Source organism: Stegodyphus dumicola, chromosome 10, assembly GCF_044657685.1.
Source record: "Stegodyphus dumicola isolate Sdum_Otavi_A_Nest chromosome 10, ASM4465768v1".
Lineage (NCBI taxonomy): Eukaryota > Metazoa > Arthropoda > Arachnida > Araneae > Eresidae > Stegodyphus > Stegodyphus dumicola.
The window spans coordinates 164,457,255-164,483,504 of NC_140777.1; the positions used below are offsets into that span (position 1 = coordinate 164,457,255).

A 26,250-nucleotide genomic window follows, 5' to 3' on the forward strand; every position below is an offset into this window, starting at 1 on the left:
AATAGAAATCCACAAATATTCTTTGATAGTGAGAGGCTTTGGGGGGAAGTGAGCTGTAGCACATTTGAAAAACATTTAAGGGAAGCGATGCTAACAGGAGTAAATGTATAAAAAACAAGGGGGGAAATGAGTTTGCTAGAAATGCAAAATATGAATAAAATATTCACAAATTAAATTATCGCACACACACATATATTTACGGCCATTTTATGAAATGTAATAATATGACATCTAGTGATGAATAAAAAAAATAACCTATCAGGCAAACATACCAGTCGAGCAATTGAATATTGGGTAAATGATCTGATGTGGTTTTTAAACATGTACACTTAGCAGGATTCTCAGTGACCTCATTTTTTATAAATGTTTTAATGTTATTATAAATGTCCACTTTTTAGCTGTTTTTACTGGCTGGAGAGGGCAGGAGAACTGGCTATTGGATTTTGCTCAATTTTTTGGAATAGCCAAGTAACAGTCATAGACTATAGTTCATGAATCACTGATGGCAAATTTCAATTATGATTTTAGCAATAACCATTTGTCAGTCATGAAATCTTTTTCTATTCATTAAGACTGGATAATGGCAGCCATTATAGTAAAAGGGTTTATATATTTTGAGCAGGGATGAATCAAATGGAAGTTTCATCTTTTATTTTACTTTTGATAAATGTAGGTAGATGAAAGAAAAAGTTTAGAATTCATCTTCTTGGTTTTGTTAAAATTTGAAGTAGAGTGCAAAGTCTGAGACCTGGAAGTCCAATATCCAGAATGATCTAAATTCCACAATTCAAAGCCACAAACTTTTTTGTATGCTTTACCCATGCACATTTGATTTTTCCTCCTATAATAAAACGTGGAGAGTCCCAATTCTTAATTTTACTCAGGCACTAAATAAAATACCTCGTTATTTATGAAGCAATCCTTTAAGCATAACTTTGTCAGATCAATAATTTGGCTACGTAGCTGTGTATCTGCTTGGCACACATCTCAAACCGAAAAATATTCTACAAGTTCTAAGTTCCTCTGTTATACTGAAATATCGTACAGTAGGTACGACATTGTCCATAGGAAAATCGTTGATTTTATACCTACTAGTGTTTTATATGCCTGACGCCGACCTGGCGAATCATTACTTACTATATTTTGCTTTCATCACCGTTTACCAATACATGATAACTTGAGTAATGACTCATGCAGCAATGTCTAAACTTTTTTTATATATATATTAGTAATTGAATAACAAGAATATGGCAACCATTTATGCTGACATTACGTTTGGTGATGATTACAATTAAATGCGCTAAGAAATATCAACGAGGAAAAATTCAACAAAAATTTCTTTTCATATGCTAAAAATAGATTTTGATAATGAAAATCATAGGCCAAAAGACTATGTTAAGTGCTATTTGAATTAAAAATATTTGATATATTATTCACATAAACCCAGAACTGGCGTCAGAGCTTGTATGACCGCACCGGGCGGCAGAATTTAGAGAAGACAAAGTTTTTGGAGTTTGGAGAAGCACTCAAATTGGCTGCCTTAATTTTGTATTTTTCAAACAATGCTCCTCTCATCTTCAGTGCAGAAGCTTTATGTTTACAGCTCACTGTGTAGATGAATTTTTGACGTAGAGTGCAGATAATTTGGTCAAAGAATATACAAGAGTTTTGCTGTTTTAAAAGGATGATAATATTGTCATCTAAGTGTTTTGTCCTATGTCCAGAAAGAACACAATTTTGTCCAAAATATATAAGGTTTTGAATCAAATGTTTAATAATTTTATAAAGAATATCAAAAAGCCTAAGGAACGCAAAATGCAAAACCCTAATTCAAAGGCTAGAACAGAGGGCATTTATACTCAAATGAAACAAAACGGGACAAGAATCAGAACTTTGCATTCCCTAAAAGAATTAACTATGAAACTGAAAGTTTATATGATTCACTACTACTTCTTTCCCCTAACAGTGAAAATTTCAAAATTTCTATCATAACATTAGCCTTGACTAGAATTCTATCTGGCAGTTCAGTCAAAAAATTTGAATGGAATCATAGAATGAATTCACATATTTTGGTTCAATGATCTTATACATCATAAAGTGTTTTAAGACATGTTTATTTTAGCCTTGTTCTCTTAGGAGTTGGGGATCACACCTGCCTTGCATAGCCTTTGTTTACGAAATAAGAGAAAAGTTACAGTTTAAAAGCAACGATAGAAGAAATGCACTTGTACAGATAAATAACAGTAAACATTTGTTTCTCACGCATGCACAGATAAAAAAATTGTTCTTCTTGCACATGAGCAGATCAATAATTGTTTTGTTTCTTGCAATGTAGACATGCACCAAATCAACATTCTCTCCAGGCCACAATAGAAGTCAAGTACCAAAAATTTGATAAAGTTAAATTAATCCGTTAGCACACACGCTAGGGTAAAATCCACCCCACGTGTAGTCTTTTCTTAGAAAATAAGGGAAGGTCATACGTGACCTTTCTAGTACTTCATGTACCTTTCAAGATCAAGGTTAGGAAGCAGTCGCCCAGAGGAATTTTTCTCCGTGTTCTTGGGGAAGGAATGTGCAATGGGATTGTAGCTACCTCACGCGTGTACTAATGTTTCACTTCTAGAGAGACATTCAGTGAGATGAGTGCGTACGATCGAGAACAGTAACGACTGCGGGTTCTTCTCGCTAGTGTTAAAACTGATAGCGAAATTGAAGATTCCGATTCTAAGGGCGATAATATTTCTGAAAGTGCTCACGAAACTGATTCTGACCATAATATGATGATTCATGTGATTTAGGGAGTATATCTTCTTTGACATCAGATAATTTTTATGTTTGAAAAGATGGAACAATTTGAAGTAAAAAAATTATCCTCGAAAAACGTACGGACACAGCCGCACAATATAGTGACACATTTACCTGGTGTAAAGAAAAGCTTTAGAAATTTGAAAAATCTAACTGAGTGTTTATTGCAAATTTTTGATGACGAAATAATGGAAGATTTGGTGAAATTAACAAACACATTTCATCAATAAAAAAAAAAAATTCTCTAGAGAACGTGATGCACAAGAGATAAACGTAGCTGAATTGAAGGCATTGTTTTTCATATTATATTACGCTAAAGTGTTGAGAGCAGAACTTCTCAAAGAAAAGATTTGCGGTCAGCTCACGGAAATGAAATGACTGTTTATCAAATAACAATGTCTATCAACCGATTCCACTTCCTGTTGAGGTCTATTAGGTTTGATGACATAAATTTACGAGCAGAGCGAAAGATGACGGCTCACTTATTAGAAATGCTTTTGAAATATTTATCAAAAACATATGAAAATTATATTCTTTACCTGAATATTGTACCACAGACAAAAGATTAGAACCTTTGGAGAAAGGTGTCAATTCAGACAAATATATAAAAAGTAAGCTCCCAAGATATAGAATAAAAACTTTTGCTTTGTGCGATTCTCATAAATTTACATACTACCTACAACCTACAATAAATACAACCTAGAAATTTATGCAGATCAGCAGCCTGTCGGACTATATAGACAATCAAATGTGGCATTGGATGTTGTACAAAAACTTATTGCACCCATAAGTGGCCCTGAAAAAAATATAACTATGGATAATTGGTACATGAGCATTCCTTTGGCCAATGCATTATTGAAAAAACACAAATTGACATGTTTTGGAACACTTCGAAAAGATAAGCATGAAATTCCAGAAAATGTTCTGTCAAATAAAACAGGCTTCTGTACTCTTCGTGTTTTGGGTTTAGAGGTAAAGAATTAACTCTTACTTCATATGTTGCAAAAAAGAGTAAATCGGTACTTGTTTTATCATCCATGAATGAAGATAATCAAATCGATTCATTGTCTAAAGAGCAGCTCAAGCTCGAAATGATAAAAACCTTTTGCAACTCTACAAAAGGTGATGTTTATACTGTTGATGAGTTATGTGGAACTTGGTCTGTTTCAAGAAAATGCCGCCGCTGGCCTCTAACGGTATTTTTCGGACTAATGAACATTGCAGGTATAAATGCTTTTATTATTCATCGATCAAATAACGACCAAGTGAATATGAACCGAAAAGCTTTTCTGAAATATTTAGCATTAGAGTTTGTAAAAAAACATGTCCTAAAAAGGGCTGCTATTCTCTCTCTCTCAAAAGAACTCAAAACTGGAGTAAAAAGGTTGGCAGGAATAGAAAATGCAGCAGACCTTCACCCTAAAAAATTCTTTGTAAAAATATGTTGTCAAACTATGTGAGGATTGTTCAAAACAAGATTATTTGAATAATTAAACTCAGGTAGGAGAGGAGGGGCAGAAAACCTATGTGTTATTTATATTTTTTAATATTCGTATTTAGAATCTATTCTTTGATATGAGTAATTGTATGATATTATATTGAGTTTTAAGGGAAAAAACTAGTAAGAATGCAGCCTTTGCATATTCCTCTAGTGCTTTATCAAACCACTCTTTATAATAAACACTTATGTTTAAAAATATGTACATATGAAAGCTGAATTTTCGAATATAAGAAATCATATATGTATCTTATATAAGTTAGTAATTTTGCATAAATTTTGATTTTTATGGCTTACTTTACGTAACCAGTATGGAAATGTTTGTATAACTTAAAATAAGATTATCTTGAATTAAAACTGGAAAAAAGGTTTAACAGAATTCACAAAGCTATTAGTCATTTATACATCCATTTAAAACCAAAAAAAAAAAAAAGCATTTATTTATACGTTGGTGGTTGAACTCCGAAAAACAAACACTGGGGTAAAATTTGTCCCGCGCGTGTACTAACGTACTGCAGTGGTGCGCGTGTGCTGAAGGGTTAATAAGTTTAGCACATTATCAATGTTAATAGAGAATAATAAAACACACTAGATCATTTCACACATTGTTAATAAAACAATGCAAAATTTATTCTCGAGAATCCTTGCCTTTTCTATAATGGATCATAATGCTTTCTCTGGTCTGGCAAGAAGTTCAGAAACACTGGTACTATCATCACTTTTATACTTGGAAACCATTGAAACATAAATAAAAAATTTCTGAGTATGTAAGGTGCAACACAATGGCACTAACGAGAAGAGGAAGATTATTTAAAGCAGATATGAGAGAAATCTAATAGAAAAATCTGTGTATGCATGGAAAGAGTCCGATGTTTTGACCACTGATAGCCATGACCACTGAAGGTCATCTGCAAAAATTTTTAGAGTTGTCAAGGTGGAAATATTAATTAAGAAAACCACAGTCCTAAGGAAAGACCTCTAACCTGAGAATGTACATCAGGTTCCATTTGTAACCTTTTTCATAGTTCCCCCATCTAGTTACATCCATTAGAAAAGTATATACACATAATATAATCATGATTGCTGTGGGAATAAGACTAGCAGTTTTTCTAGTCTTTAGCACAAAAAAGCATACAAAATAACTATTATCAATACTAACTTAGACATTATTTATTATAAATACAAAAGAATAGCTTTATACTAAAGCTAGAAAAAGCTTTGAAATATATTTATATTTCTAAGTTTTTCTAAGCTATTTTGGGCAATTGCAACATATGAACAGAATACAATCAGGAGAACATGCTACTTCCAATTACTGGACGGAATCCATTTAGAAATTTACAATAACACAAAAATTTCTAAACATTAGTACTTTGTTTACAAACAACATATAATTTTTAAAAATGCAATATTTAAATACCTTAGGATTTTTCTAATATTTTAAAATGATTACAAACATAAATAATAAAAAGATACACTCAAAAGTCATTAATTCGGACACCCATAATCCGGAATGATCTATAATCCGGACCTCAAAGCTAAAAACTTTCTGCGCATGTGCCGCGTTGGAACATGCGCACAGGCGTTTTACGCGTACGCGTAAGACCTTGACTACTGCGCATATGCATGTGCGCAAGTGCAGAATACGTTTTCGCCTGCGCGTTTAATGTATAACAGACAGTGTAAGCTAAAATTATCTAATTCAGTTAATGTTAATGATTGCGTTGTTCCTTAATCTTCGAATTGGATCCCGCTTATTATTTTTTGCAGACTGTAAGAGCAATTTTATAAAAGTAAACTTGAACTTCCGATTATGTCAAATAGAATTTCCGATGCTGGAACTTCTAAAGGATCTACAAAACGAAAGTATGTTTCCATGTCCAACAAACAAAAAGTGGAATTGCTGCAAAAAATGGATAAAGACATGAAGAATGTGACAGAGAGGTTAGTGAAAACGAAAAAATTTCAATTGACAAGTTAGTCGGTATTCTCGGCACAGCAATTAACGGGACTTGAACAGCGAGACTTTGTAACTGAACAAGAAATTATGTCTGTTTATAGAATTAAAGAGGAAGTATTATCACATAAAATGAAGCAACTTAAACAACTTACATTGAAAGAAATGTTTAATAAAGTAAACAAATAAATATTAAGCTTTTTTTTTTTTGTAAATTTTGATACCCTTTAGATCATAATTGTTCTTTATTTCATAAATTACGGTTTCATATTTTTAATTTTAGAATTTCTGCATGCCATCTTACGAGATTTAAACTGATGATCTATAATCCGGAAAAATCGATAATCCGGAATCGCCGAAGTCCCGACGAGTCCGGATTAACGACTTTTGACTGTACTATATAAATGAAAGAAACTGTGTTTTATGAATTACCTTCATGTGCATTTTGAGCTCCTCCTATTACTCCTTGCAGTTCTGCAGGCAAAGCTATAAATATTAATGAAAAATTTATATGAAATTATCGATTAGTTTTCCTCTAAGGAAAAACACTTAAATTATGCATTAAAACTGCTAATTTTTTTATTATGAAGTAGTAGAACAAGATTTTTGAAATACTGTTCTTATTAACAAAATAAAAATACTAATTATAACATAATTACTTAAGAAATATCCCACTTTTACCGCTTTTTCATTAGAGAAACTATAATTCTTTTAATAATGGGAAAAAGTATTTACATGTAAGAGCATGCCCTTTTTTCCCCAAACAAGTCTACAGAAAAATTATTTTATACATTTAAAACAAATGTATCAAAATGGTGATTAACAACTTGGCATATAATAATTAAGCTACCAGATAAAAAATGACATGTTTAAAATCTTTTTTAAAGATATTATTATCCAAATACTGAATCATTTGGATATAAAATACTTTAATACAAAACTGTAGATAAAAAAATGATTGTTTTATTTTTGCAGATTACCTCATGTTCCTTTGAAGAGCATCATTAATCTATATCAACTGATAAATTTCTTGCCAAATAGTGACAAGATATAATAGCTCTTTGTGACAAAAATTATGAAAAAGAAAACTGATCACTTATTTAAATAACAAAAGTATACATGCACAACTACATGTCCTTACATGCCGATTCATTATTTATGGTTTCCATCATACATAGTTTAAAGCAGCTGAAAATATTTTGAAAGTTAAAGATATACAGAATTCCTAACTTATATAATGTACACGAAATGAGAATGGACAAAACATGGTGAAACATAGTAACTTTAACAACACAGGTCTTTTCTACATATTCATACAAAATTCAGATAGAAGTTTTACTCATTGTAGAGCATTTTGGGAAGTATAATATTCGTTGCTTGGCCACTTCATGAAACTGTCAATTTTATACCACGATTATATTAAGATATCAAATTCTCATACTTTCACATATGTGAAAGATAAAGAAAAAAATATACCAGAATAGCATGGTGCATGCAAGACACTTTATTTAACAGTAATAATGTTGCTGTATACAAAATTTATTAACTAAATTTTACCATCTTATGTTAGTACTACACTAATATCATACTATAAACTGGTGTTAAAAATTAGGGAATTTTGACATTTGGTGAACTGTCTTAAGAATTGATATTAGAACCTCGGATTTTAATGAAATTTTAAGTGGACATACCTCAGTATATATATATATATATATATATATATATATATATATATATATATATATATATAAGATAATCTGGAAACTGCAGACAAATATGCTTGCCCTTGGAATCAAGCGAAAAAAATCTAGTTAGCATATTGTTTTGTTTGTACTGAAATAATTTAACAAAAATAATAATAATAAAAAAAAAATCTGGTCTTATTTTATTAATTTACATAAGACACTATTCATTAAATTGAATATTTGTGTAATACAGAGTATTTTTCACCTTTTGTAAACATTTTTATATACATATTTGTATATCTTTTATTATTATTGAATTTTTATATAATTAGTCCAAAGGGATTTCAGTCCCGAAGGACTATTGCTTTCGTTTTGGCATTTTGCGTCGGACTCATAAACGTCGGTTCACTTTTCAAACTGTTGCCACAAAATGTTAGAGTCCTGCATTATATTTGAAGAAATTAAATAATGAAAAATCTGCATAAATGATTGTCTATTTCTCGCATTGTGATAAAACAATGGTACATAGAGCCATCGAATTTTGAATGACGAAATCCTACTGCGAATATGGGCATCTGAAATCCCAAATTTGGAATTTGTTTTATTATAGATTTTATATTTTGTAAAACTTTAACGAATTTTTGATTTACAAACTCAATGCTTTAAAAGCGAGAAATGGCAACGTTATATAGAAAAAAAATACTTTTATCTCCAGCTCGCGAGACTGTGTATATCGGAAATTCTAAAGATATGTTTAATTTAACATTATTTCGCGATATTGCTCTTGAACTGAATTTTATGGTTTAAGTGCAAAGAACATGATATTTAATAAATAAAGGTAACACTCAAAACGTTAAAAAAACGCCCCTTTGGACGTAATTTAAAATCTGAAAAATTTCAGATTTTTTCGTTTTTTTTTCCCTATTTTATTATTTAGCTATTTTTGCATTTATTAAATTTAACTAGTAATTACAGTAGTGAATAACATAGTGTATGGGAATTTGTGACAGGCATACGAGTTTGCTGATTTTAGCAAATTGTTACATAAAGATGATTAAAAAAATTTTTAAGATTACATATGCATGGCAGGACTAAACATAATGTCTGAGCAATTGGGTGGAGAGTGAGATAAGCTAATTCCCCCTGATGAGTTGGCATTGCCTCACTGAATTTTCAACTGCAAATTTTTGTAAAATTTTTATATAATTTGCATTTAAATTATACTTGCTTTACTACTACCACTAGCTATTTCTTGACAGATATTCTTCACTTCTCCATGTTCATTTTATTAATTCCCTTTAAATATATTTTTTTAATTATTGTATTTGAAACTGGTACCAAACTGCATGGTTGATTGGTGTAAAATGTTGACTTTGAATTGAAATTCCTAATTTTTGGCTAGATTTGCACTATTAATAGGAGTTACTTTCATTTCATTAATTTGATTATTAATTAAATCTTTGCAGCTAAGGTGCAGGATTCTAAGAGTAGACCTACTTTCCATTTTGATTATGTTATTACATATATAATATTTTGGTGACCTGAGTGGATGATTTTTTGGAAAGCAAGAATATTAATCAGATGGAATGTCAAGCTAGGTCTCCAGACCTAAACCCTATAGAACTTGTCCACACACTCTTGGAAAAGCAACTACACCTTTCCCTTTCTAGAATTCCAAAATTGTATTACTGCAGTATTGTGGCTGATTGCCACAGGGACTTTATTATTTCCAGTGCGAATTTATTATGAGTGCGATATGACTGTTACAGAAGTTATTGTTATAGATAATTATAACAATAAGTTATGCATACTTATTTATGCATGCCAATAAGTTATGCATTCTTATTTGCACCTTAAGATGCTGAAAAACTATTCTCAATGGTTATCTGAAGTGGCTCAGCTCACTTTAGATACTTGTACACAAGGTCCCTATGATACATGTATTTTAAACATTTGTAGATGTTTTCGAAGAATTTTAGAGTGCTCTTTTTATAGTAGAAGGGAAAAGAATAACATAACTACAACTGAAGTAGTTCAGTGTCTTAATATTACATTATATTTAAAGAAGGCAAATAATTTATTATGGCAATTGTTATGGACTACCTGAATAAATTTTTACTTACCTTTAAGAAAAACTATGAAAATGTTTATAACTCAATTCTTCCAACAGCAAATCAAAAACAATAATGGACTACAAATGAAATTGTCAGTGTTTAGTGATTTTTACTCAACTACAGGTTGTCTAATATTTCAGAAAGACATCGGCAATAGAAAGACAGAATGCCAATAATTTGACAAGACTTTTAATCTAAACAAGACAAGTGGAAAATAAGTACTACCATATACTTCTTGATTATCCTGACTAATGCCAGGGAAGCAGGTCATGGATAAGGGAAAAAACATGAATCAAGTTTCATGCATATTGTATGTGTTTATTTCTTAAAAAATCCAGTAATTTTACTTTGTTTTTGAGAATGTTTCAAATTTTACTGCATATTTTTAGAAGAGTTATTTTATCACTGTGCTCAAATCTCCTTTGATCGAAGAAGTCCACTGGAATTTCAAACAGAAGTCACTGCTGTCTTGGGATTAATGTGATTGTCAGTCACTTGGATTTTTAGTACCACTCTCTATTTCTGTTCTTGTGACAATTGAAATATCTGCACCACTCAAGCATTGAAAGCCTGAATCAGGCCACCAAATCATTACTTGATATTATCCCAGGTAACATTTTCGAAGAATTTTACATTTTCAGTTTTTTGCATACAACTTCGGTTACTACCTATCATTTCTTCACAATTAGATAAAGCTCAAATTTCTATATTTCTATATACATATATTTTACCTATTATATTAATAATTGCAAAAGTGTGCAAATTTTTACATGCTCTTGAGGACAGCGTTGAGTGTACGTGTATGGGCACCACCATGCATAGATAATCCACAAATTGGATAATAAACTCTATAATTGGAGTAAATTTAATAATCAAGATTACACTGTATCACTAATTTCACTGTTTTGCAGTTATTGTGAAAGCTTACCTTTCAGATATTCTGATTCTACAATTAACCCCTTAACTGGTTTGCCCGTACAGTGTACAGGCTACTGATCATTGGGCACATCTGGTTTGCCCGTACGGTGTACGTGCATCGATATTTCCCCCTTTCTTATTTTGATTTGCCCGTATTTTTAATATATTGAAAGAGAGGCTTTAGTATTAGAAGATTTCAATAGATGGCGTAGCTTTTCCATACTATTTAAAATCATTCTGACCAGTTTTTTTCTTTTGTTACCGGAAGTCGAAAATATTTTGCATTCTTGGTTCTTGAAAGTTTTGCTACACTTTTTTTTGGTTGTGAATTCAAAGCTCTTTAGTTATGGATGATACAATAGATGATGATACTCTATTGTTAGATGCTTTTGATGATTCGGATACAAATTCAGAACAGTCTTGTAATGTTCTGGATAATTCTTCAGATGACACGTGTAGTGAGATCAGCTCCAATGAAGACTTGACTTCTGCTAGAAATTTTATTGAAATTGATGTAGAAAACCTGCCTCTTCCGTGTCCCAGGTTCAATTTTACTGGTGTTCCAGCAGTAAATATACAAATTGATGATACTTCTGATGAACTACAATTTTATGAAGCGTTTATTGATTCTTCTTTGATGAATAAAATTGTGGAAGAAACAAACAGATATGCGACACAGTGCATCCAGTCAAGCACTGCAAAAAAATTCTCAAGAAGTAAATTTTGGGAACAAACAACTCAGGAAGAGATGCATATATTTTTTGCTCTGGTTATACTGCAAGGAATTATAAGGAGGCCCGCAGTTGATCAGTACTGGGATAAGAGACATTCCACGTACATGCCTTTTTTTCCCCAAATAATGACTCACCGTCGATTTCACCTTTTGCAACGATACTTACATTTTTCGGATAATTCAGCATTTGATGCACAAAGTCACGAATGACCAAAATTAGTGAAATTGTGGCCAGTTTTGAAACATCTGAATGAGAAGTTTCGCTCGACGGTGACACCACAATGTGATGTAATTATAGATGAAAGCCTTATGCTTTTCAAAGGAAGATTAGGGTGGAAGCAGTATATTCTCCTAAAAAGAGCAAGATTTGGAATAAAATGCTTCATGCTGTGCGAATCGATTTCTGGTTATGTATGCTCTGTAATAATATACACAGGCAAAAACACGATTCTGAAACCAGAGTTTTCAAATCTATGTATTTTGTCACAAGTTGTTATGACAATGATGCATCCGTTACTGCATAAAGGATATTGTCTTATGACGGATAACTATTATTCGTCGCCAGAATTAGCTGATAAATTAATTTCGTGTCGAACGGATACATATGGCACCCTGAATCTAAAGAGAAAAGAAGTCCCAAAGGAAATGCAAAAGAAAAAACTAAAAAAAGGAGAAATCAATGCATTTCAGAGAGGAAAAGTTACTGTTATGAAGTGGATGGACAAAAAGAATGTTTCATTATTGTCTACTATTCATAATACTGCAAAGGTAGAAATACAGGTCCGCTCTGAAACGAAACAGAAACCAAAAATTGTTATGGATTACAATAACACAATGGGAGGAGTAGACCGCATGGACCAAAATTTGAAAAATTTTGAAGTCATTAGAAAGAGAGGGAAAAAAATATTATAGAAAAATTTTTTTCCACATTTTTGATATTGCCGTATGGAACTCATATGTCGTATATTGTAAAAAAGGTGGAAAGAAAACTCAGTTACAGTTCAGACTTGATCTTGTTGACAGTTATCGAGAAATACCATTCTGGGATGACTTGCAAATATGGACGACCTGGTTCTGAGCCTAATCCTTTGAGATTGACCGAGAGACACTTCATAGAAGTTATTGCTCCAACAGAGAAAAAACTTAGACCTGCCAGACAATACGTTGTATGCTGTTCCAGGAGGAATGAAAGTGGAAAGAGAATCAGAAAGGAAACACGGTATTTCTGTCCTGATTGTGATGTAGTCTGACAACATGTTTTAAATTGTATCACACAAAAAAGGACTACTCAACAATGGTATTAGAAGTATGAATTTTTAACGTATGGTAAGTTTTCTTTTAGATTTGCAGTTCGTGAGATCTGTATAATAAGTTTCACTGCATAAACTCCGTGATTACAAAAAGCCAACAAGTAGGGGCATTTGTGTTACAAAGTTATAAAATAAAAAAAAAATGCTTAAATTCATTATTTATCAAAATTTTTTAAAAATTTCTTTCATTTTCCTTTTATACTAAGTTAGGCCTTTAATTATATGCAATAAAAAATATGCTTTTTTTTGGAACATTTCTGGAAAAAAATTGACCAGTTAAGGGGTTAATCTAAACTTATGTTATTAATGACATAAAAATTAAAATATTACATTAATAATAATGGTGATATTATAGTCTCAAGATGTGTTTAGGTCAAGTCATTTGAATATGAGAAAGCACATGAAGGCTAGCTAAGGGTAAATATATCTTCATGGAAAGTATTTTATAATATTCTGGCAGTAATTCTTTCAAATAATCCTCTTTTGAAAAATTTATTACCACATAGCAATTTTTTATTTTTTTAATAATGGTTTTAATTCTCAGATTGTTTTATTTTCTGTCTCTGTGAGTATTTAAAAATAAAGAAATAAAACACTGATTGGTCATTTTTTTCATTTTCTTAAATCTGCTTGTTTCTCTCTGTCAAAGTATTTTTTTTTCAGCATTTGATGAACATTTCGTGCTAGCTGCAATCTTTTGCACTGCTCAGCCCCCATTTCTTAAAAGCTTTTATTCCTCTTAACACACAATTCCAAATAATTTGACACCAGAAATGCTTTAAAAAAGTTAGACTGAAAAATTACAAAACAAAATTTCTTTACTTTTAGAATTCTTGAATTATCTAAACCTCTACCAATTACACCCCATAATTTTTCCCGGCCACACAAATGCAATGAAATAAAAACATTAAAATGTGAGAAACATTGAAGGTTAGTTTCACCAGTTTTAATAAATAAGATTGCTAAATCATCAGCAATTCTGAAAGCAAGAAGCTAAAATCTTATTTAAAAAATAAAAGTTTGATATCTTACATTTTATACATTTGAGTTTTCATAATAATTGTAAAAAGACAGAGCATAAAAATTTAGTGAAGATAATTGTGAGAAACCAGTTGTGGAAGTGGGCACATACTTTTGCTGCAAATCTAATATAAGCATTAGCTGTAATTAGCCAAAATTTACCTACAAATGACCTCTTACTGATTTAACTAACAGAACTGGACTCGATTATTAAACTACAGCAAAGCCCATAAGTGCCCTTCAAGAGAATTTTGACTGAGAGTACCATGAAGTCTCACTCTCTTCTTCTACTACTACTAATCTCTCAGTAAGATTTGAATGTTTATGAATTAGGAATTAAAAAATTCTTGCCTTCAAGCTAAGAAAATATGAGAACTGAGAAATAATATTACCTTTAAATTTGAAATCACTTATACATATTTTTGACAGTCATTATGAAGTTTTTCCTTTTCTTCTTTTGATTTATTTTTATACATTACTGTATTTTCATTACCGTTTCTTCATATCTCTTATGTAATTAAACTCCCTTAAAGGGCATGCAATAATATGACTTTAACTATGTACTCTCTGAAGAATAAGATAAGAAATTTTAAAATACTGTATTTTTTCATTAGTAGGTTACTGTAAAACAAAGAAGAGTAAACAGAAGTTATTTTATCAATTAAATAAAAATATAACATTTTTGTTTCATCCTTAATCACATCAGTTTTTAGTTAACAATCTAATACACATATTTATCTAGCAAAATAAAATATAAAAGAATTTAGAAATAATTTTTTTCAAATTTTAAAATGCACACCTGATATATATTTTAAAACAAAGAAATACATAAAAGTCCAAATTGGAAATTAAAAAATTATATCAATAACATTAAGAGCAAATTTTAAATATTTTTATGATGTTAGGTTTTGGATGAACTTTCATTAATGAACTGTAAAAAATATAAAAATTCCATTAACATTATTCAAAATAACAAACATTAACTATATTTACCATATAAACAACATACTACTCACCATCAACAAAATCATTTAGCAAAGGTAATGAAAGTGATCCTGACCTTTCTTCATTTGCTTCATGAACTGTTTAAAAAACAGACTGATTTACAATCTCTATAATTTAATCTTCACAGATCTTTGTAAAAGTAGATAAAATAAACATATTTCATTGAAAACATGCAATCAAAATTAGGCCTTTTATTATCATCATGTAATAACAGTAAATATCAAAATATAGTCAACTTAAATTTTTAATAAATTAATGATGTTTCATTTCAGTGAAATAAAAAGTTCTAATTTCATTAATTATTTTAAAATTTAAAAAAAAATGATTAGGCATCCAAAATAACAAAAAGCATAACAACTATTTTTGAAGTGTAAACAGACTATACACTTATGTTTCTTTATAAATAATAATAACTTTTCATTAAATAATATTTTGGATAAAATTCATATTGGAAATGCTTATAAAAGTACACTCTTTTGCAAAAAAAATCAAAGCACCATGAAGGAAGTGGTTGTTTTTGATGAAACTGAATATGTGTATATAGCCCATACACAGAAAATAAAATGATTAAAAAATTAAGGTCATAGTACCTGTTCATGGCTCACCCATTGAGTGTTCAAATTAGTAGTTGGTTGAGCCACCCCTGGCAGCCCTGCATGCTTGAATTCACCAAGGCAAGGAGTGGTAGAGGTTCCTAATGTCATCCTGCGACACAGTCTACCAGGCATTCATCACGTGTTGCTCCACATCTGCGATACTTTGTGGTGCCTGAATCTGGCAGCCTACCATGTCCCAGACATGCTTGATTGGTGAAAGGTCTGGTGAACTTGCTGGCTAAGGAAGAGTATCAACCGCTCGGAGACAGTCCAGAGATATGCGAGCAGTAGGTGGCCTGGCATTATCTTGTTGGAAAATGGCTCCAGGATAACGTGCCACGAAGAGTAATGCAACCGGCTGCAAGATGGTATCAACATATCATTCAGCTGTTAAAGATGTACGAAGGATGACTAAAGATGACCTGCTGTCATAAGAAACAGCGCCCCACACCATCACATCAGGGGTAATGGCTGTATGCCTTTGTAAAACAAAGACTGATTGGGACTGCTGGGCTCATCCTCTCCAGACACAAACACAGTGGTGATCTGCTTCAGGAGTGAAGCGGGATTCATTGCTAAACACTATACGATACCAGTCTGATGGCAGCCATGATGACCAGCTGCGACACCACTCCAGATGACTCCGCCAATGTTGTGGGGTCAAAGGCAAACATCTTAAAAGGCCTCTGTGAGTGTAACCCCACATCAGACAAGCGCTGTAAGATGGTAGACAGTACCACAGGAGGTATAGACGTAGCTGTAGTGCGTTGAATAGTCGAAAATGATACTGCTGGGGAGGTTTGGACCTGGAGAACAATCCAACTATCTTGCCTCGAATTTGTGATCCTTGGCCTTCCAGAGCCTTCATTTCATTGGCAATTTCCTTGTAGCAACCATTGCTGCCAACACCTTCGCACAGCAGTGTCTGTACATTGCAGGTGGCGGCCCATTGCTCGGTATGTCCACCCAGCTTCATGCAACCTTACAATGTGACCATATTCGAAGTCGTTTAGTTGATTTTAAGGTCTTCGATATTGTTGTAATGACATCTTTAGTTGCTTCTTTACGGAATTAAATGGCAGCAACAACAACAACAACAAAAAAAAGATACATTTTCTGCCTGTTACCGATTTTATACTTTGCAAATTGCGCAATAGAAATGCATGCTATGATCGCAATTCCTGTTCATTTGCCTTAAAACTTTTATCATTTTCATGTTTGATCAAGATGTTTTGCCATATCAATTTCATCACGATCGTAAAAGTCTTTCTTGGTGCTTTGATTCTTTTCAAAAGAGTGTATTTATTCTATGCTGTGTGTGGAGGGGAATATAACTAAAAGATTTTTTTGACCAAAAAGTAATTGATTTTTGGAATATTTCCTTACAGCAAAGCATACTAGAGATATCCCCTTATAGCCAAGGGATGCTTTCATGAACTTTATAAATGAGAAACTAAGCTACATTACTGAAAGATGAAATGTATCAAGTCATGACAATGTAAACATGCTTCCTTATTTCAAATTTATGATATTTTCAAGTTAAATTTCAACTGTTAATACTTAAAAACTAATTACATTTCCTTTTTAATTTTCCTTTCCGTTCATTAATAAAAATAATAAAACACAACTTTTATATAATTTATACCTCAAAATATAAAATGTATCTACAAAATTCAGTAATTGATACATTTATAAAAATAATCATTTAAAAAACCAAACGAAATTTTTAAGTACTGAAGTATTTGTGAGTATTTCACACACTAAGTTCTAAAACCTCAGAAGACAGCACACAACATCTTTGCATTGCTGTGCTCAGTTCATATATTTTTAACAGAATGCAGTAAAATATTAGGCTGTGTTATTTATAGCAACAAAGCACTCAAAGGCTGCCTTAGAATGGACATTTTCACAAAGGATTTTATATGAGAAGACATTAGTTCACTTATGCTAAATATGGGAGAAAGCAACCTATTTTATAAGAAGGAAATAAACTCAGGAATCTACAGTGAAAGCCTGACTATCTGGCATTCAACTGACCAAAAAGCTCAAGTAACCGGAAATTTATTATAATTTCATTTTTGTAAAACATCTCTTTGTACACTGCAAAAAAAAAAGGAGGGGAACAGTTCTATCTCTACCGTTCTACTCTGCCGACTGACGAAATTCAACTTGCATTTTTCATGTCTCGAAATTGTGACTTAGAATATATTATTAGATTTATGCATAGCATTGCTCTAATATAGGTATTTTGACACAAAATTCGGACCTTTTCTGAAATAACATACAATTTTTTTCAATATTTCAATCCTACGACTCAAATTACGTCAAACTACCAAGTTTTGTAAAAATCGCACAAATAGTTTTTAAAAAATTAGCTCCTCAATGTTAATCGAGTTTGGTATATATTTATTAATCTCCTTTTTTTTTGTTAAACTTATTTGATTCTTCCTTTTGAAATTCAAGTTCATTTCAAATAAAATTCACCCATTTTTTATGATTTATTTTTTAAATTTGTATTTTAAAATAATTTTTATAAATTTTTCAAACCATTTTGAATTATAATCTATAAAGTTTTTACCATCATCTTAAAGTAGAATACCTGCAAAAAATTACAGTTTTTTATTCGAAATTTCTGAAGACATACGTGAATTTACATACTGGCGCATTTTGAAATTTGGCATACTTGTTGATAGCGATAAGACATCAACGGTGGTTTAGACACTTTGCTAAAATTATTTGAAAGTAGGAACACTATGACTTTTTTCCGCTCATGCACCATTTAAAAAGGTAGGAACGAGGTGCTATTTTTTCCACGCCAGCATAATGGAAGGGAAAGGAAAATTGGTTGCCATATATTAAGAAGTTTGCCAAGTGAATTATTTTTGGCACAAAGTAAAAAAATTGCATCAAGATAAATTTTTGAATTTCTCCATAAATTCGCACCAAATTTTAGAAAATTTAATATTTAAGCGTTATTTGAGTCGTAGGATCAAAATATGGAAAAAAAATGGTATGTTATTTCAGAAAAAGCCCGATTTTGTGTCAAAATACCTATGTTAGAACAGTGCTATATATAAATCTAATATATATCTTAAGTTGCGCTTTCGAGACATGAAAAATGCAATTTCAATTTTGTCAATCGACCCAGTAGAACAGGAGATATAGAACTGTCCCACTTTGGGGGAGATGGCAGTGTACCTTGTTTATTTTTCAGATTCAAAGTCTTGTATAATAAGTTGCCAAAATGGAACTTTATAATATGACAGCGAAAAATAAAAATGTTTTATTTTAATGTTATTTTAAAAATATAATTTCAACATATTACCATTATTTTAATGAAATTTATCAATGTTACAATGTATAAAAAAAATCGTCGAAAAATTCCCAGATCTCGGAGTTAGAAATTTCTTATAGAAACTGATCTTAAAATTGCCAAAATGTTGATGAGTCATTAAATTTAGAACCGTTTAATGAAAGAATTCACATCCCAAAAAGCGAAAAGTTGTTTAAGAGCTCTTCATTAGACAAAATGAATTCTGAAATGCTTATGTTTCATTTCTTGCTTAGAAACTCGAGTATCCCACCATTTATTTTAGAAATAGGAACAAATTATAACCCATTCAAAAGATAGCCATATATATCAGTTAATTGCCAAAAATATTCCTCTAATATGCTCAAAATGGTAGTCGTAGAAACAGACAGAAATTTCAGATGATTAAAATTAAGGACCTTCTGCCGATTTTGGCCAAAATTAAGGACTTTTAAGGGCCAAAAATCGATTCCAAAAACCTATGGATTTTTAAGGACTCTTAAGGGCTGTATAAACTCTGGTTAAGTGATCAAAAAGGCCCATACAGGACTCTTGAATTCCTGTTGATAGCTTCTAAAATGTGAATGAATTGCATGGCTCTCTTTCAGAAGATAATAACTCCTCTTGTCATTCATTCATCTAGTTGTTCCAAGAATCCATCCTTGGAATAGGGTAGATCTCATACTATGACTCTGAAGGAGCTTCTAATGAGAACTACTATAAGAACTCTTTGTTACTATGGTATTGGGATACATGAGAGATTTCAAGGTTAAATATAAGCTTTTAGTTTGTCTACCACAAATATTCTACTCCCCATTATGTTTAACTGTGAGGAGGATGACTAGAATAATAAGCCTTCTCTATTCTATTAAATGGATTTGCAGCAAAAGTCTTATAATTATTTAAAAAATTTGGTATTTAATGTATTTTCCTGTCAAACACAACACAATCATAAGATCTTAACTTTATGTAAACCACATGAATTCTTGATAAGCCAGTTTAGTTTCTGTAAAGAAAATATAAGTCAAATGTTATTTGTCTGCTTACCCCACATTCTAAAAAAATGGTTAAAATTTGGGATCCCCCATCTATACAAAAACATGAAGTATTTTCATTGTTACAGGAAGAAAAATGTGTTTTAATGGGAACAATATATGACTTTATTTGAAAATGAATATACAATGGCAATGTAATTATAATACCTGATTTTAAGTTTTTTATATGCTATATTCATAACTTGAATCTTACGATTCTAATTAAATAAAGAATGATCTTTTTCATTTAAGCTTCTACCAAAATGGCTGGTGCATGTTTAGCAGCACCTCCACCAACTTTCATGATTGACTGTATATTATAATCAGATACGATTTTTTAATTTTTTATGTTGAAGGTCGACAAAATGAAATAATTTCTTTTTCAGAATCTTACATAATTTTAAATGTAGGCTTTAGACACTGAAACTAATTACAAAGAAGATGACTATTTTTATAATTTTAGACTGAAACTTTCTCCATTCATATGGCTTTTCTAATGCGAACTGCATTTTGTACACATTCAACTATCTGGACATTTCATGCATTCAGAATTTTGCAATTCCTGACATTCCATATAGTTGAGCTTTTACTGTATTTAAACATTGCCACCCCTACACAAAAGCGAAAGGTTTACTGAAATAATGTATCACGTGAAATAAAATATTGCATACATTAATTTTTTTTTCTCTGAAAGTTTAAGAAGCATTCTACAAATATGTGTTCAGTAGGATCCTCAATGCAATGAACAGAACATCAACCAATATGGGGGGAGGGACTCTGAGTAAGTTATTAGTTTAAAAAAAATATCCAGACATATTAACTTTCAAATTATCATTCATCTTTTAATAATCTTTGAGCAGACAGAAGTAAATGAAATATTGACCATTTAAGCAGTGTTTGCACTCATTAATGTATGTAATACTTTTAGTATACTACACTAGCATGGAAACAACAAAGAATAAATTTTAAAAAAAAATCAGATAAAATAAAAAATGATTGATATAAATATTGTTACCAAAATAAAGACCTCTTTCCTTCATGTAACATTCTAAGAGATATTTCACTTGAGGTTTCTGAAAAAAATTACCATAATTATTTCCATGAAATACTTAACATAATTATTTATAGAAAACAGTTTAACAATCAACAAATACACAAACAAAAACAGAAGAAAGTTAGAAATATTATGACTTAATGAAAAAAGATAACATTATTTTTTGGCATTTTTCTGTTAAAATATACTCATTTTCGGCAGCATATAGGTGCATATTGGCTTATTCTTTGGGCATACTGGCTTTCTCATTGGGTTCATACCAGATGAAGAAGAATTATCAGGAAGAGCAAGAAAGAAGCATATACAATTTTACAACAAAATTCTCCAAAAACACATTGTGGTAGAAGAACACAGCCTACATTATTCTTTTACTTTACTATTCTTCATAATCTTTGATCAATTTCCAGAATTTTGCAACATTCTAATGATCTTAACATTAGGATAAAACAACAAGGAATTGACACATATCTCTCTTATGGAATTACTTCAATTACCTATTGCGTTGCAATTAATTTAAAGCAAGCTTTGGTTCACAAAACTCCACACAGGATGTTTATAAATGAATGGTGTGATTTTAAAAATTAATAATAAATTAATGTATTATTTTATATGGGCAAATCTTACAGCATAAGCAGTGGCAGCTGTTCAAGGTTTTGATGCATTAATCACAAGCCTTCAATATGTAATCCCTTGGTCAGACGACACACATTAACACGATAATCTAATTCTTCCCATACTCAGTTTAGGATGTTTGCTGTAATGGTCTGCAGTGCAAGCTTTATCAGACCACAAACTTCCTCAGGGGATCAGTGCCAGTTTAAGCTAATTTCGGGTCCTGGGTGCAGAAGATCTACGGGTCCCCTTGGAACTGGCAGATCCAAGGAGGGGCTCTTAGATTTGCTAACAAATGAAAGAAAATTTTAATGTTTAATTTTTATTGTAAAAACATATATACATAAAAAAATAAAAACATTATTCTTATAAAAAAATGAGTTGGATCCAGCTTATCTGGAATCCAGGCCCCTAGGCACCCGCCCCAAGCGCCCAATGGATAAACCTGCACTGCAAAGGATGCAGGCATTGGTGGTACATAAACTTGGTCTTAAATTCCAGGACTGGGGCTAATACAATGGAATGAATAATAAAAAATAAACATACGTTTAATAGTCTTCAAAATAATCACCTCTGGCAGTCACACATTTTTGTGCACGGCGGTACAAATTCTGGAAACACGCTTCGTAGTATTCTGAAGATATGCTTCAAAATTGAGTGATTACATTTTTCTGTATGCCCTCTATGTCCTGAAATTGACACCCTTTCAGAGCAGTCTTAAGTTTTGGGAACAAGTAAAAGTCAGGAGGCTACAAATCAGGAGAACACAGAGGATGATTAACATCTATGATGCCATGTTTTGTCAAGAAGCACTTCTTATTAGAGAGCACACTCTTTGCTCCATCACTGACCGTGACACATGCCGTAATGAACCACCTGCGTTTACCTTCTTCAAGCTGTGCTAACGCAATCACTGCACATTTGTTAAACCTTAGCATTTCATTTGTTACACTACCACATCCCCATGATAACATGTTCCTACACATTTTTATTCATTAACTACCCATACAGTCCTGGAATTTAATAGACACATCTTGTACTTAAATTGAGAATAGCACTTTGATTTTATAATACTCATCAATGAAGCCTATTGTATATGATTTTATCCTATATACTCTACTTTTTAAATGAGAAATGATAATAATTCAAATGAAATGAATGCCATGCTTTATGATAATTTTAAGTATGGTTTTGAGATCCTTATACAAAATGGCATATATAAATTAAATTAGCTATTCAATGAAATCAAGATAAATTTCATAAGCATATAGGCCAAGACCTAGCTCAGTGGTCTTCAGTTAACATGAAAAACAGATAGTAAATATGAAAATAACTAAATAAATATATGACCAGTGTAAGGTATGAAAATTTTGTACAATTAAAGCCATATCATGAATTTTTGGTGCCATATTTATGCATTTTGGCTCATCTTTTCCCAAGCCTTTGGCTTGATACTAAGTGAAACAGAAAAATCAAGAAGATATATTAAAAAAAAATCTACAGAAACCTACCATGATAAAAGAATATGTTAGATTGTCTTTTGTGGAAAAGTTTTGGTACTCACATGTTATTCTATTGACTGTGAAAGCCGGCAGAGATCCTGCTAAAATTGAGCCAATTGTTCCTGCAGAATTCTGAGATAAATGCAGTATTTGACCCTTATCATAAAAGGCTTTTGCTGATTTTTACTATTATGTTATGCACTCCAATTTTACAGGAAACTATGTTTAGAATAATATGCTTACAAACTTCAATTATGTAGCTGTTCTAGCTGATTAGTGTTTTGTTGATAATATTCAGCAGCATTAATACACATAATTTTTATAGCAGGATCCCATACCTTTGAAAATACTCCACTTCTTACTATAAAAGGCAAGTTCCAAGGTGTAGTCTCTCTTTTTTTTTTTTTTTTTTTTTTTTTCAAACTGCAAGAAAAAATACAGCAATAGCAATCAAGTTATGTCTTTGTCCATAAGAAAACATGGCTTATCAAGATTCAGTTGGGATTCATCAAATGAAAGTACAGATGTTATGAATGTATTTTTATGTCACACTTATCCATAATTGGCACTAAACCACACTGCTTGGTAAAAGTTTCATGGTCGACGGGATAATATGTAACCACCAAAGCTTTCATTAATTTACACAATTTTATAGCATTGGTTTATTTTAATATTAGAAAAAGATAGCTAGGAATTGGCAAATACTTCACTTATGTAATTATTCAATCTGTGATTGTGTTGTCATTTATTTGAAGCAAAATTTGGCTTATCAAACTCAACAGACATTAATTCCTGACCTCATAAACAAGTAAATCACATGGCAAGAATGTGAACACAAATAACAAAAAGAACACATGATTCAAAAACCACATTTGTATTCAGACATTCATCCTGATATGAACAAAGGCTGCACAGCCATTTTGATTTCAAATCATATTTGAATTTCATTGCAGTTATTGTAGTGGGCACTTTGGTTATTCAAGTACATCCATGTCTTAGCAAATCACAAGACATAAATATTCATTGAAGTAAAAAAATGCAAGTGGGAACTGATGAAGTCCTGCTAGCAATAATCATAAAGAAAACCAGGAGAGAAGCTAAACCAAACTGTGACACCTAGTGCCGAGGAAATACACTAAACAACAAACAAAAGTACCAAATGTCATGGTTTAAATGGAAAAGTACTGAAAATTTTAACAAAGGGCTCACACTTTACTATTATAAAAACAAAGTATCAGATTTGGATGATCATGTTTTAGTTCACATGTGGAGAAATTGAAAACATCAAACTTGATAATATTTAACAGATCAGAATTATACCTATTACAGTCAAAAGTCGTTAATTTGGACACCCATAATCCAGACCTCAAAGCTTGCGCGTAAGACCTTTATGGCTGCATGTGCACATGCGCATAATACGTTTACGCATGCATGTTTAATGTATAACAGACGGTATAAGCTAAAATTCTCTAATTATCTATTTCAGTTAATGTTGCAGATTGTGTTGTTACTTAATCTTCGAATTGGATCTGGCTTATTATTTTTTTCAGACCGTTAGAGCAATTTTATAAAAGTAAGCTTGAACTTTCGATTATGTCAAATAGAATTTCCGATGCTGGAGCTCCCAAAAAATCTACAAAGCAAAAGTATGTTTCGATGTCCATCAAACAAAAAGTCGAATTGCTGCAAAAAATGGATAAAGGGATATCCTGTGTTTCTCTAACCATTCCAAAATATGTTTATCAATTTCACGCTGCTCTGCGGAAGGGGGGGGACGCGGCGCTCAATGAACTGGAAGTTGATCTGTCAGCATTATCCTTATCTTCAGGGCAGATGTCTTTATTTCATTTGGCTTATAATTCCTTAATAAATGTAGTATTTCATCTTGATGTACTCCGTCTTTAATATGATTAAAATCAAATTCCTTGTCATTATAATTCGCTTCCAATTGTGAAGAAAGTGACACAGAGGTTATTGAAAACGAAAACATTTCGATTGACAAGTTAGTCGGTATTCTCGGCACAGTAATTAACGGGACTTGAACAGCGAGACTTTGTAACTGAACAAGAAATTATGTCTGTTTATAGAATTAAAGAGAAAGTATTATCACATAAAACGAAGCAACTTAAACAACTTACATTGAAAGAAATGTTTAATAAAGTAAACACATAAATATTAAGCTTTTTTTTTTTTTTGTAAACTTTGATACCCTTTACATCATAATTGTTCTTTATTTCATAAATTACGGTTTCATATTTTTAATTTTATAATTTCTGCATGCCATTTTACCAGATTTAAACTGATGATCTATAATCCAGAAAAATCGATAATCCGGAATCGCCGAAGTCCCGACGAGTCCAGATTATCGACTTTTGACTGTATTATATTTTTATACAAAAGGAGTAATGACAGCTGCTCAAATAAAAACTGAACTGCTTTCTTTTTATGTTCAGGAGCATATTTTTCTAATTCACGGAGAAGACCATGAGTTACGAATAATAAATTTTCAAAGCTGTTTTCATTATGATAACCTTTAATTTCTGCAACTTCTTTAAGCAATGAACAGAGATTACGCACATTCATTCATTTTAAATTGGAATTCATGGTTACTAATTTTTGTTAATGAAATATCTAAAATATGCTTTTACTTGCAGATCATCATGGATAACGACTGATGCAGAAATAAAAGGAACAGATTTTGTGCTTGTCTAGTGAAAAAATATATTATTTTCTTTAATCACACCTGTTAAATCATAAGATATCTTAAAATTTTTTAGACATGATGAAAGCTCACTCAGATTATAACAGTATTTCTTTTCATGTACTTGCTACGCTGCTATGGTTTTAGATATTGCTGCTTCAAGTTGCTCATTTTCCCTTCTCTCTTTTTTCTTCAACAGCTGTTCACCAAATGATTTTGTTAAAGACAAATATTTAGGGTAAGCACTGAAAATTCAGGGAACAGGATTTTTTTTCAATCGTACTTGTTTTAATGGAACTTGTATTTTCTTCCCTGTCTTTTGTCATCTCATAGTATTCAAAAGCACGCTGAAAATCTTTCTTATGGAAATGTAATTCACAGGCCTAAATAATG

At 31.5% G+C, this 26,250-nt stretch overlaps 1 protein-coding gene across 1 annotated transcript in view; it reads right to left on the minus strand.

Moving 5' to 3' along the window:
• Nucleotides 1-23,566, minus strand: part of LOC118191937 (uncharacterized) — a 45,743-nt gene extending 22,177 nt beyond the window's left edge. Inside the window, exons 1-4 of the mRNA XM_085825807.1 lie at nucleotides 23,495-23,566; nucleotides 21,004-21,061; nucleotides 15,060-15,125; nucleotides 6,696-6,749 (exon numbers count right to left, since the gene is read on the minus strand). Of these exons, the coding sequence (XP_085681933.1) occupies nucleotides 6,696-6,749; nucleotides 15,060-15,125; nucleotides 21,004-21,028 (145 nt within the window). The 5' untranslated portion in view covers nucleotides 21,029-21,061; nucleotides 23,495-23,566. The remainder of the gene's footprint in view (nucleotides 1-6,695; nucleotides 6,750-15,059; nucleotides 15,126-21,003; nucleotides 21,062-23,494) is intronic.
• Between the last annotated feature and the right edge of the window lie 2,684 nt (nucleotides 23,567-26,250).